Genomic DNA, 13336 nt, shown 5'->3' on the forward strand with positions numbered 1-13336 from the left:
TGAAGAGGCAACAGGAGACCAATGGCTGCCAGTGTGGACTGGACCTGATGCCTCACATCAAGTGCATCAGGTGAAACTGCTCAGGATTCCCTTCACCAGGGCAGAAAGTACCAGATTTGGGGACATATTAACCCATGTCAAAAAAAACAAGGATTACCTGAGGTGATGGTGATTACGGTAAAACTTTGAAAATCCACTACTGTCTGGAGAAGCTGGATGGTTCGGCTTCAAGCCGACTGGCTGAGGATCCCAGAGTACCCTTTCCACTCACCAGCCTCGTGGTTCCACTTCTCCCCGTTCCACACACCTACTTATGTTTCCAGGAAAACCTGCTGTCCATCACCACCCAAGTTCAGAGCGTGTCAGATGAACAGAGTTTCAGTGCATTCAGTGTCACAGCCACGCAAACACAGGCAAACAGAGCATTGGGCTTAGACACAAGGAACTGCAGATGCTGGTTTACCAAAAGAAAACAAAGTGCTGGTGTAACTCAGTAGGTAAGGCAGCATCTGAGGGAGGTTCTGACCCGAATCATCACCTATCCATGTTCTACAGAGATGCTGCCTGACCTGTTGATTTACTTCAAGACAGTGCACATTAGGTTTGGTACGTTTCAAGTGCTGTTGAAGCCACTTCTCTAGCACCTAGCCAATCTGATTTGTCTCTTACCTGGCGCCCATGAGGTCCAGCAGATGTTGCCACCGGTCATCAATCTTGCCCAGTTTATATTCTATCTCGGACGCTTTGTTCTCGTGACTTGCCCGGACAAGTCTCTGGCCCATCTGTTGCAGCTGCACCTTGTTCTCTGCTGCTGATGCGACCTCCTCCTGATAATCCTGTGGGCAGGGAAAGAGCCATGTTACAGGTTTGCGTCCCCCTGATGGCAATCAATCAGCCAGCGGGGCCGCAACGAACCGCAGGCGTTGGAATCTTGAGCAAAACACAAAAGTGCTGGAGGAACTCTGCAAATCAGGCAGCATTGTGGGTAGCACAGTGGTAGAACTGCTGCCTCGCAGCGCCAGAAACCCGGGTTGGATCCCGACCTAGGGTGCTGTTTGTTTGGAGTTTACGCGTTCTCCCTGTGACGGCGTGGGTTTTCTCTGGGTGCTCCGGTTTCCTCCCACATTTCAAAGAAGTGCGGGTTTGTGGGATAATTGGTCTCTTTAAATTGCTCTAGTTTGTAGGTAGTGGATGTGAAAGTGAGATAAGATAGAACTGGCGCGAACGGGTGATTGATAGTTGGCGTGGACTCGGTGGGCCAAAGGGCCTGTTTCCAGGCTGTATCTTTAAACTAAACTAAACTAATGTGTGGAGGAAGTGGACAGAGGTTGTTTTGTGTCGGGACCCTTCATCAGACTGGTGACAATAAGGCAACGTTCAACTGAACACAGGTCGAAGGGAAAAATATAATGCGAATACCAAAAAATACTGGGCCCTGGCCACTCATGCTGCTCTCCCCAACAACCTCCAGTGAAGAATGCAACCAGGTCTCCCTCAGTTCCCACTCCTTGGTCTTTTGTCTTCCATTTACCAAGCAAAACAACTTGGTGGAAGGCCTCAGAAGCCAAGGACACAGATTTAAAGCTATTGGCAAGTAAACCAGAGACAACAAGAGGAAACAGTTCTTCATGCAGCAAAACATTACAATGTGGAGTGCCCTTCCTGACGGGCAACGTTTAAGAAACATTTAGACAGGTACGTGGAAAGGATAGGTTTAGAGGGATATGGGCCAAACGCAGGTGGGATTATTGTAGATGGGACACGTTGGTCGGCGTGGGCAAGTTGGGCCGATGGGCCTGTTTCCTCACTGACTCTATGGGTGGTTGTAGCAGAATTGAACATGGCTTTAACAAAAAAAATGGATTGAGAAAGGTATTGAGGGAAAAACATTGTGGGGAAAAAGCTGGAGAATGAGACTGTACGCTGTTGAAAGAGCCTGATGAGCTAAATGGGATCTACTATATTGCGATATTAAAGCAGCTCCCGATAAAGGCGGGTTCTCCAGCCAACATGTTAATTTTGCCAACAAAAATGGGGAGAAAGATATTAATCTAGAACATTTGAGGACTATCTAAATAGTTACATCGATGGGAACTTGAGTCGGCAATGCATGGAAGGCCATAGACCAAGTTGCTGGAAGGTTGGCATAGATAGGTACTTGATGGTCGGCGTCGGCATGGACATCGTGGGCCAAAGGGCCCGTTCTAGTTCAGAGTGACAATGCATCTCCAAAACACCAATGGTGCTTAAATGACAATAGACAATAGGTGCAGGAGTAGTCCATTCGGCCCTTCGAGCCAGCACCACCATTCAATGCGATCATGGCTGATCATCCACAATCAGTACCCCGTTCCTGCCTTCTCCCCATACCCCCTGACTCCGCTATCCTTAAGAGCTCTATCTAGCTCTCTCTTTAATGCATTCAGAGACTTGGCCTCCACTGCCTTCTGAGGCAGAGAATTCCACAGATTCACAACTCTCTGACTGAAAAGGTTTTTCCTCGTCTCCGTTCTAAATGGCCTACCCCTTATTCTTAAACTGTGGCCCCTTGTTCTGGACTCCCCCAACATTGGGAACATGTTTCCTGCCTCTAACGTGTCCAACCCCTTAATAATCTTATGTTTCGATAAGATCCCCTCTCATCCCTCTAAATTCCAGAGTATACAAGCCCATTTGCTCCAGTCTTTCAACATAGGACAGTCCCGCCATTCCGGGAATTAACCTAGTAAACCTATGCTGCACGCCCTCAATAGCAAGAATATCCTTCCTCAAATTTGGAGACCAAAATTGAATGGTTCAATGGTGCCTGATTTGTCACTGATGCAACTGCACAGTGAAATTCCTTTTGCATATATGACACATGCCACACATATTACACACCAACCCATTTCCTCCTTTTCATAACAGTGTCTTGTTTAGAACCAGAACATCTTTCAAACTTTATGAAGCTTGATCTGCTACATGAGAAGGTAATGCTTCCTTGCATTAAAACATATTACTTAAATGTTAAGCAGGGGGCGCAGCGCCAACGTTCAGCTTAAAGGTGGCAGATCATTTGGATCATATGCTCACTTGCCCTAATTGTTCCATCTCTGCTAAAACACTCAAAGATTGCTGTATCTGTGCACGTAAAAGTGGAAAGTTGTTGCCTATGTATTATGTGTTCATCAGTGATGGGAGCAGAAATAGGCCATTCAGCCCATCAAGTCTACTCCACCATTCAATCATGGCTGATCTATCTTGCCCTCTTAACCCAATTCTCCTGCCTTCTCCCCATAGCCCCTGACACCCATACTAATCAAGAATCTGCCTATCTCTGCTTTAAAAATATCATTTGACTCGGCCTCCACAGCCTTCTGTGGCAATGAATTCCATAGATTCACCACCCTCTGACTACAGAAATTCCTCCTCATCTCTTTCCTACAGGAACATCCATTAATTCTGAGACTATGACAGCGCGCGGTAGAGTTGCTGCTTTACAGCGAATGCAGCGCCGGAGACTCAGGGTCGATCCTGACTACGGGTGCTGCACTGTAAGGAGTTTGTACGTTCTCCCCGTGACCTGCGTGGGTTTTCTCCGAGATCTTCGGTTTCCTCCCACACTCCAAAGACGTACAGGTATGTAGGTTAATTGGCTGGGTAAATGTAAAAAAATTGTCCCTAGTGGGTGTAGGATAGTGTTAATGTACGGGGATCGCTGGGCGGCACGGACTTGGAGGGCCGAAAAGGCCTGTTTCCGGCTGTATATATATGATGATATGATATGATATGATGATATGACCTCTGGTCCAAGAGTCTCCCACTGGTGGAAACATCCACTGCACATCCAATCTGTCCAGGGTTTAAAAATACGATCGGCAGAGTTTCCGAATTTACCTTCTTCAGCTTGTCGATCATCTCCTCGATGCTGATGTCCCCGTTCTGTGACACTTTGCTCTCCATTTGAGTCAACCACTCGCACAGCTCCTTGTTCTTCTCATTAAACAGTGCCCACTCGTTCAGCTTCTCCGTCACCAGCTGTCTGCGCGACAAGACCTGGAGATTTGAAGCAGGAGAAGGAGGATCAGGCACGAACCAGAAAGGCACAAGGGTGCATTAAATATTAACATCATTGCAACATTTCGCTGATGGGAGGCAATAAGCGAGTTCGGTATCTCGATAAACGCAAGGAATCATGGGATTTGTCAACGGTCATTCGGGATAAACAAAGAGCATTGCTCGTGAACTTAATGGCTAATGTACACTGAAGCAATGGTTGATAAATGATTAAATGAAATGAAAGAAATTAAGAGTTGCATGAACTTTTACTGATTGAGTTCTGGATTTCCGTTCATATCAAATCTGGTTGAACATAAAGTTGAACTTCTGATCAAAATGATCTGCAAGTGCAACAACAGCTCATTTACACACCAATGGAGGAAGTAAATTACATAACGCTGCACAGACGGTGAAAATATCATCAATATGCGGAACTAAAGTGATGGGTGAAATGTTTCTCAGGATGTTAAACCACTTTAGGCGACCAATGAATGCGGACATTGGTGACCTTCTTGGTTTTGCGTACTGTTTCTCTGGTCATTTGCTGATAGCCACCGCTGGGAGGGAGGGGGGATCTCTAAATAGGCTTGGCGAAACATCAAGTCTTCTTGAATGGGAAATCCTCTATCTGCCATTATGCAATCCCCAGGATCAACTAAGTTCAAAAATCCACTCTTCCTCATGATCGCCCACCCCAAGCTTTTGATAAGAATGTGATCATGCCGATTGGATCAATTCCAACCAATAGTTTCACAGAGTTGTGTTTCTTGTAGTCGGACAATGTCAAAGCCTGCAACTGTAGACGCCGTGGTCATTCTATAAATATCTCTCGACAGTCGAGAATGCACCTCAGTGCTGGGCATTTATTTATTATCTGTTTCGTCTGCGTGGGCCTTATCAAATCACGATCTGTAAGTATGTCCATTACATACAGGTACAAGTTACGATGCAAAAGAAAATGGCGCAAGTATATTGAACTGATTTATACAATCACAAGATTATAACCGAAAATTAGAATGTCAAATACTGATTAAAATTATCCAATGTAATGGGAATCAGAAGAGACATGATTAGTCAGGAGATTCGTGACTAAGTTTTGTACTACACAACTTTACTTACACATGTACACGCAGAACTCATTCAGAAGTCAACAAACATGCATACAGCCCATGGACTGGTATAGTAAGACGTGAAAACCCCACAAATACTTCTCATATTATCTATTGATAGTCATACATTTCATTTAATTCCCCTCTCCCAAAACAAAAACTAACAAAAATGGTTGTTATTAATCGTCAGGATCTCGCTCACTCACCGACGTTGTAATACCAAACTCGCTTCTTCAATAGTGAAATAACTCCAGAGTCTGCCCATATCCATGACCACTAATAAATTGCATTACTAAATTAAAAGCTCAACTCCTCCCTTGTATTTTTTGTTTGACAACTTGCCAAGTTTGTAGTTTGCATTAAAAACCAACTGGGCCAACCACAGAAACACAGGGGCGGCACAGTGGCACAGCAGTAGAATTGCTGCCTTACAGCGCCAGAGACCCGGGTTCGATCCTGACTATGGGGGGTGCTTATTTGTACATTCTCCCCATGACCTGCATGGGTTTTCTCCGGCAAGTTCCGGTTTCCTCCCACACTCCAACGACGTACAGTTTTGTAGGCTCATTGGCTTGGTATAAATGTCAATTGTCCCAAGTGTATGTAAGATATTGTTAATGTGCGGGGATCGCTATTCGGAGTGGACTTGGTCGGCTGAAGGGGCTGATTCCGCGCTGTGTCTCTAAACTAAACTAAACTTTGGCTCTTGGGGCAAGTCAGAGGCTGGGTACTTTGCCGTGAGAAGCTTACCACAACCATTGGAACATGAAGAAATAGTTTCCGATTTTCTCTATAGGACACATCAGCATTAAACTAAAAAAATCTAGGATTAGCCAGTCTGCTTGATCAATACCTGATCCGCCAATTGAATATTTAACTACATGACTAGTATTAGCTATTTGAAAGAGCTATCCAGTTGGAACCAATCCACACACCCCCCCCCCCTTTCCCCACAAAACATGTAGAAAGGAACTGCAGATGTTGGTTTATACCGAAGATAATAATAATAATAATAATGCATTACATTTATATAGCACTTTTCTAAACACTCAAAGACGCTTTACAAGGTTTACTAAAACATAAAAGAAAATAAATAAATAAATAAGTAAACGAAGAGAAAAGGAAAAAGAAGGTGAGGTGACGGTCAGTGATTGAAGGCAGTGCTGAACAGGTGAGACTTCAGTGATGTTTTGAATGAGGTGAGTGAGGAGGAGTCTCTGACGGTTTGGGGTAGTGAGTTCCAGAGTGTGGGAGCAGCGATGGAGAAAGCCCTGTCCCCCCAGGATCTGAGTTTGGTCCGGATTGGGGGGAACAGGAGGTTTGCAGCAGCAGAGCGGAGGTTACGGGTTGGAGTGTGTCTGTGGAGGAGGTCAGTCAGGTAGGATGGGGCCAGGTTATGGAGGGCTTTGTATGTCATGAGGAGGGTTTTGTACTGGATTCTCTGGGGGATGGGGAGCTAGTGGAGCTTGTAAAGGACGGTGGTGATATGGTCACGGATCGGGGAGTGGGTGAGTAGACGGGCAGCGGAGTTCTGGATGTGTTGGAGTTTGTTGATGATTTTTGAGGGTGAACCATAGAGGAGGCTGTTGCAGTAGTCCAGACGGGAGGTGATGAAGGCGTGGATGAGGGTTTCTGCAGCTGTGGAGGAGAGGGATGGACGGAGACGGGCGATGTTTTTGAGGTGGAAGAAGGCTGGCTTGGTGATGTGTTTGATGTGTTTGTTGAAGGATAGGGTTTGATCACAGATGATTCCAAGATTCCGGATGTGAGGGGAGGTGGATACTGGGAAACCATCAATATTGAGGATGAAGTTGTGGGTGGATTTGGTGAGGGTTTTTGGACCAATGATGATGATTTCAGATTTGTCGCAGTTGAGTTTGAGGAAATTGAATTGAAGCCAAGATTTTATTTCAGTGATGCAGTTTGTCAGGGTAGAGTGTGTGGTGGTGGAGATTGACTTGGTGGAGATGAGGAGCTGGATATCATCGGCATAGCAGTTGAACTTGAGACCATGACGGCGGATTAATTGACCAAGGGGGAACAGGTACAGGATGAAGAGGAGGGGGCCAAGAACTGAACCTTGGGGGACACCTTGGGGGAGGGGAGCGGTGGGGGATTTGCAGTTATTAATGGAGATGAACTGGTGCCTGTCGGAGAGGTATGATTTGATCCAGGATAGGGCTGTGCCGGTGATGTTAAAGGTGGTTTCAAGTCGGGCGAGGAGGATGGAGTGATTTATGGTGTCAAAGGCGGCGCTGAGGTCGAGTAGGATGAGAATGTTGAGGTTGCCAGCGTCAGAGGAGAGGAGAAGGTCGTTGATGATTTTGAGGAGTGCAGTTTCAGTACTGTGGTTGGAGCGGAATCCGGATTGGAATGTTAGACACAAAGTGCTGGAGTAACTCAGCGGGTCAGGCAGCATCTCTGGAGAAAAAGGATGTTCCCAACCCGAAAGGATGGTTTTGTGTCGGGACCCTTATTCAAAGTTTGAAGGAGGGTCCCGACCCAAAACATCACCCATCCTTTTTCTCCAAAGATGCTGCCTGATCCGCTGTGTTACTCCAGCACTTTGTGTCTATTTCCTTTGCCCACAGCCCTGAAAGTATTTCCTTTTCAAGTACATATATATCCCTCCTGAAACTGAACAACTATGCGCCCACAAATCTTTTAAGAATTACATTTCATCTCCTCCAATCTTTTGCATAAAATATTGCTCTCCTTATCCACAACTAGAATGTTTTACAAGAAAATAACTGCAGATGCTGGTACAAATCGATTTATTCACAAAATGCTGGAGTAACTCAGCAGGTCAGGCAGCATCTCGGGAGAGAAGGAATGGGTGACGTTTCGGGTCGAGACCCTTCTTCAGACTGATGTCGGGGGTGGGACAAAGGAAGGATATAGGTGGAGACAGGAAGATAGAGGGAGATCTGGGAAGGAGGAGGGGAAGGGAAGGACAGAGGAGCTATCTGAAGTTGGAGAAGTCGACGTTCATACCACCGGGCCGCAAACTGCCCAGGCGAAATATGAGGTGCTGCTCCTCCAATTTCCGGCGGGCCTCACTATGGCACTGGAGGAGGCCCATGACAGAGAGGTCAGACTGGGAATGGGAGGGGGAGTTAAAGTGCTGGGCCACCGGGAGATCAGTTGCGTTAATGCGGACCGAGCGCAGGTGTTCAGCGAAGCGATCGCCGAGCCTGCGCTTGGTTTCGCCGATATAGATAAGTTGACATCTAGAGCAGCGGATGCAATAGATGAGGTTGGAGGAGGTGCAGGTGAACCTCTGTCTCACCTGGAAAGAATGTTTGGGTCCTTTGATGGAGTTGAGGGGGGAGGTAAAGGGACAGGTGTTGCATCTCGTGCGGTTGCAAGGGAAAGTGCCCGGGGTTAGGGTGGTTTGGATAGGAAGGGACGAGTGGACCAGGGAGTTGCGGAGGGAACGGTCTCTGCGGAACGCAGAGAGGGGAGGGGATGGGAAGATATGGCCAGTGGTGGGGTCCTGTTGTAGGTGACGGAAATGTTGGTGGATAATATGTTGGATCCGCTGGCTGGTGGGGTGGAAGGTGAGAACGAGGGGGATCCTGTCCTTGTTGCGAGTGTGGGGATGGGGAGCAAGAGCGGAGCTGCGGGATGTAGAAGAGACCCTAGTGAGAGCCTCATCTATAATGGAGGAGGGGAAGCCCCGTTTTCTGAAAAACGAGGACATCTCGGAAGCCCTAGTGTGAAACACCTCATCCCGGGCGCAGATGCGGCGTAGACGGAGGAATTGGGAGTAGGGGATAGACTTTTTGCAGGGGACCGGGTGGGAAGAAGTGTAGTCCAGATAGCTGTGCGAGTCGGTGGGCTTGTAATAAATGTCCGTCACTAGTTTTTCTCCTGTGATGGAGATGGTGAGGTCCAGAAACGGGAGGGAGATGTCAGAGATAGTCCAGGTATATTTAAGGGCAGGATGGAAATTGGAGGTGAAGTGTATAAAGTCAGTGAGTTCTGCATGGGTGTAAGAGGTAGCACCAATGCAGTCGTCGATGTAGCGGAGGTAGAGTTCGGGGATGGGGCCAGTGTACGTCTGGAACAGGGATTGTTCGACGTACCCAACAAAGAGGCAGGCGTAGCTAGGGCCCATGCGAGTGCCCATAGCTACGCCTCTGGTTTGGAGGAAGTGGGAGGAGTCAAAGGAGAAGTTGTTGAGGACACTCCTGTCCTCTGGTTACTAATCTCCCCCTGTTGACAGAACCTTCTTCCTTTATCAGAGCTATTGACTATTATGAATTCATAGAAACATAGAACATAGGTGCAGTAGGCCATTCGGCCCCTCGAGCCAGCACCGCCATTCAATATGATCATGGCTGATCACCCAAAATCAGTACCCAATTCCTGCTTTCTCCCCATATCCTTTGATTCCCTTAGCTCTAAGAGCTATATCTAACTCTCTCTTGAAAACATCCAGTGAATTGGCCTCCACTGCCTTTTGTGGCAGAGAATTCCAGATTCACAACTCTCTGGGTGAAAAGGTTTTTTCTCATCTCAGTCCTAAATGGCCTCCCCCTTATTCTTACACGGTGAAACGTGTCTGAACTCTTCCATTTAAAAAAAAAATCACTTTGATGTTTAAACTTAAAACGTTAACTTGAAACAATCCTTCTAAATTGTAACTTGACATCTTTATCATAAAGACCGTCTGACCATCAGAACTGTAGACATTTCACATTAATTATGGATGAAATTCTCATTAAAATTAAATGTGCGTACAAATTTATAAAATAAAACCGAGGCACTAAACACCATCAGATACGATGTACAAAATGCTTTACAGGAAGTTCAAATTATTATGCATTGCAAACCCAAGAGGAAACGGAGTGCCAGCTCATCAAGTATACTCACAGGAGCGACCTACATCAACCATGAGTCTCGAGTTCCAGCATATCGCACAACGTTCGCCACATGAGATTTGGGCAATGTACTTGGTCTAATCGCAACGTTCAATTCTTTCAGCGGGGTCGATGTTGTAGAATGTGAATCTCCAAAACAAACATGCAGTGCGGCCGAACCTGCAAGCAGGTCGCACGGTGTCTGCTGTCAGGTGACCTCCCTCAGGTTCTGAGATGAAACATACTTCCTGTTGTGGTCTGCTTTAAAACGAACGTTACCCCATGAAAGTAACCGAGATGACGGTACTTTCTGCTGCACATCCAGACCACCACGAAGGATAACGGTGGACTGTGCTCTGTGAACTAACCTCATAAGTTCATAAGTGATAGGAGTAGAATTAGGCCAGTCGGCCCATCAAGTCTACCCCGCCATTCAATCATCTCTCCCTCCTAACTCATTCTCCTCCTCATAACCCCTGACACCCGTACTAATCAAGAATCTATCTATCTCTGCCTTAAAAATATCCACTTGCTGCGAAGGGGACGAAGAAGGAATGAGCACTTTGTCAGCACCTTTGAGGCAACTCTTTTGTGTAGTTTGTATGCAAAAATAAATTATTTCACTGTACCTAGCTAGGTACAAGTGACAGTAAAGTGTCAACACCATCTACAGACAATTGAAAGGAAATGATCTCTTAAACAGCAATATCCAAATAATGTTTGTACCACGATCAAACGAACACTGAAGGTTTCCATGTACCAGGTGGACTTCTACTGACTAGAGAATTAATTCTAACTGTGATATAACAGAGGTTCAAGTCAGGAGCTTGTATGATAAATTATTCATTCTGCACAAAGATTTATCAAGTCTTGCTGGACACAAAGTCACTGGAATGGGCGGCACAGTAGCGCAGCGGTAGAGTCACTGCCTTGAAGCGCCAGAGGCCCAGATTCGATCCCGACCTCGGGTGCTGTCTGTACGGAGTTTGCACGTTCCCCCACGACCGCATAGGTTTACTCCGGGTGCTCTGCTTTCCTCCCACATTCCGAATACGTACAGGTTAATTGGCCTCTGAATTGTCCCGAGTGTATAGTGCGTGGATGAGAAATTGAGATAACACAGAACTCGAACAGGTGAATGATGGTCGGTATGGACTCTGTGGGCTGAAGGGCCTGTTCCTGTGCTCTATCTCCGAAAAGAAAAAGAAAAACGAAAACTTATTTCACTATATTTAACTGAGTGTTAAAAAGCAAAAGTTTGCAGGTTGCAAATAATTTGAGCCAGATGTTTGTTATAAAGGGAGAAATCATTAAGTACATTAATGAATCACTATGTGTACAAATAACACCAGAGAAACAACACTCATGTTAATAAAGGCCTGCAGCAAAGAGTAGAGGCTTGGTCACAGGATCTTGACCATTAAAACGCATGCAGAAGGAATGGTATGCATGAACTAACTGCCCATTAAAAAAATGGACACCGTTTCTGGGCAATAGCCCGTTTCTGGGCAATTGTCATTACCGCACAAGAGTTCACTCAGCCCATGATGGCTCTCAGTATAACCCAGCAAGTCCCATTTCCCCTTGTTCTAGTTCTCTGGCCCTGTAAGTTTATTTGCCACAAGTTTCTTTTTTTGAAATCATTGATCATCACTGCTTCCATTACACTTATAATTAAAAAAATTCGAGGTCTTTACCACCTTGTGCTTAAAAATATAATCCCCTACATCTCTTTTACAACACATCTGTGCCTTTAGACTTCAGAGAAACAGCGTGGAAACAAGCCATTCGGCCCACCGAGCTGTGCCAACCAGCGACCACCCCGTACACTAACACTAGCCTACATATTTTACCAAAGCCAATTAGCCTGCAAACCTGTACGTCTTTGGAGTGTGGGAGTAAACTGGAGCACCCGGGGAAAACCCATCTGGGTCACTGGGAGAACGTACAAACTCTGTACAGACAGCACCCGTAGTCAGGATCGAACCCAGGTCTCTGGCGTTGTCATCATCATCATATCTATACAGCCGGAAACAGGCCTTTTCGGCCCTCCAAGTCCGTGCCGCCCAGCGATCCCCGCACATTAACACTATCCTACACCCACTAGGGACAATTTTTACATTTACCCAGCCAATTAACCTACATACCTGTACGTCTTTGGAGTGTGGGAGGAAACCGAAGATCTTGGAGAAAACCCACGCAGGTCACGGGGAGAACGTACAAACTCCTTACAGTGCAGCACCCGTAGTCAGGATCGAACCTGAGTCTCCAGGGCTGCATTCGCTGTAAAGCAGCAACTCTACCGCTGCGCTACCGTGCCGTCCCGTTGTAAGGCAGCAGCACTACCGCTGCACCACTGTGCCGCCCAAACTACCTGTCAATGAACTCCAATGCAGAAATGACTAGAGAGGGATCAATACTCAGGGGGGCAGATGATAGCCATTACCTGGTAGCACAGCTCATCCCACTGCCTGTGCAGCAGTTCGATGCGCTCCTGCAAGATCGAGATGTCGTCAGCACGGATGTAGCTGGACAAGGTCTCCTTCAGAAAGGAGAAGTGGGCAAGGTCATCAGTCCACCCTCCAAAGGAGCTTTCCAGTTCCTGCAGGGAGAAAAATCAAACCACGTGCATTACAATCTACCTCAATAAATCATTGACACACTGCACTCAGTGGGACAGTGTTATCAATCAGCCGACAGGTCAATCTGGATAGGATTGATAGGATCTGCATTCAATTTAAAATTCTTAGATATCAGTAGTAAAATATTCAAACTAAATAAAGCATTAAATAGAACTTCACCATGCATCTGATCTGTTCCGAGTGCAGCTCATCGTGATGGTCAGGCAGTGGCAGGGACAGCTTTTTCTTGAAGGACCTCAGCTTGTCCAGAGACTCGGCGATTCCTCTCTCACATCGCTCCCAGTCCTTTAAAAGGTATCAATAACATCAGTCAGCAGAGCCATTAAAAGCATCAATTAGGCACACGAGAGCGAATGGGAGATCTGATCTCAGCCGCGCGCCACTCTGTGTGGGGTTGGATAGGGAGAACGCGATCAATAAGCTGTCTATGCGTAGCCAAAACATAATGCAGCATCGAAGGAGGTCACACTGGTTGGAGGTTGACTGTGATTAAAGGATGGAGCTGTTGCTGATTGCTACATGGGCAAGGAAGGAGGTTCCTGCCCACTGTGGTGGGCAGTGGGTAGGTGGGAAATGACAAAGGCAACAATTAATGGCGGGGCAGGGGGTGGAGGAGGGAAGGAAAATAGACAATAGACAATAGGTGCAGGAGTTGGCCATTCGGCCCTTCGAGCCAGCACGG

The 13336-nt window shown here is 46.6% G+C and overlaps 1 protein-coding gene across 16 annotated transcripts in view; it reads right to left on the reverse strand.

Moving 5' to 3' along the window:
* LOC144596779 (nesprin-1-like) overlaps positions 1–13336 on the reverse strand; it is a 468061-nt gene that overhangs the window by 77189 nt on the left and 377536 nt on the right. For all 16 annotated transcript variants that reach the window (XM_078405564.1, XM_078405576.1, XM_078405565.1 and 13 more), the window contains 4 exons: positions 12814–12939; positions 12459–12614; positions 3877–4035; positions 670–836 (listed from right to left, as the gene is read on the reverse strand). In XM_078405564.1, the coding sequence (XP_078261690.1) occupies positions 670–836; positions 3877–4035; positions 12459–12614; positions 12814–12939 (608 nt within the window). The remainder of the gene's footprint in view (positions 1–669; positions 837–3876; positions 4036–12458; positions 12615–12813; positions 12940–13336) is intronic.

This window comes from Rhinoraja longicauda, chromosome 9 (assembly GCF_053455715.1).
Source record: "Rhinoraja longicauda isolate Sanriku21f chromosome 9, sRhiLon1.1, whole genome shotgun sequence".
Classification (NCBI taxonomy): Eukaryota; Metazoa; Chordata; class Chondrichthyes; order Rajiformes; family Arhynchobatidae; genus Rhinoraja; species Rhinoraja longicauda.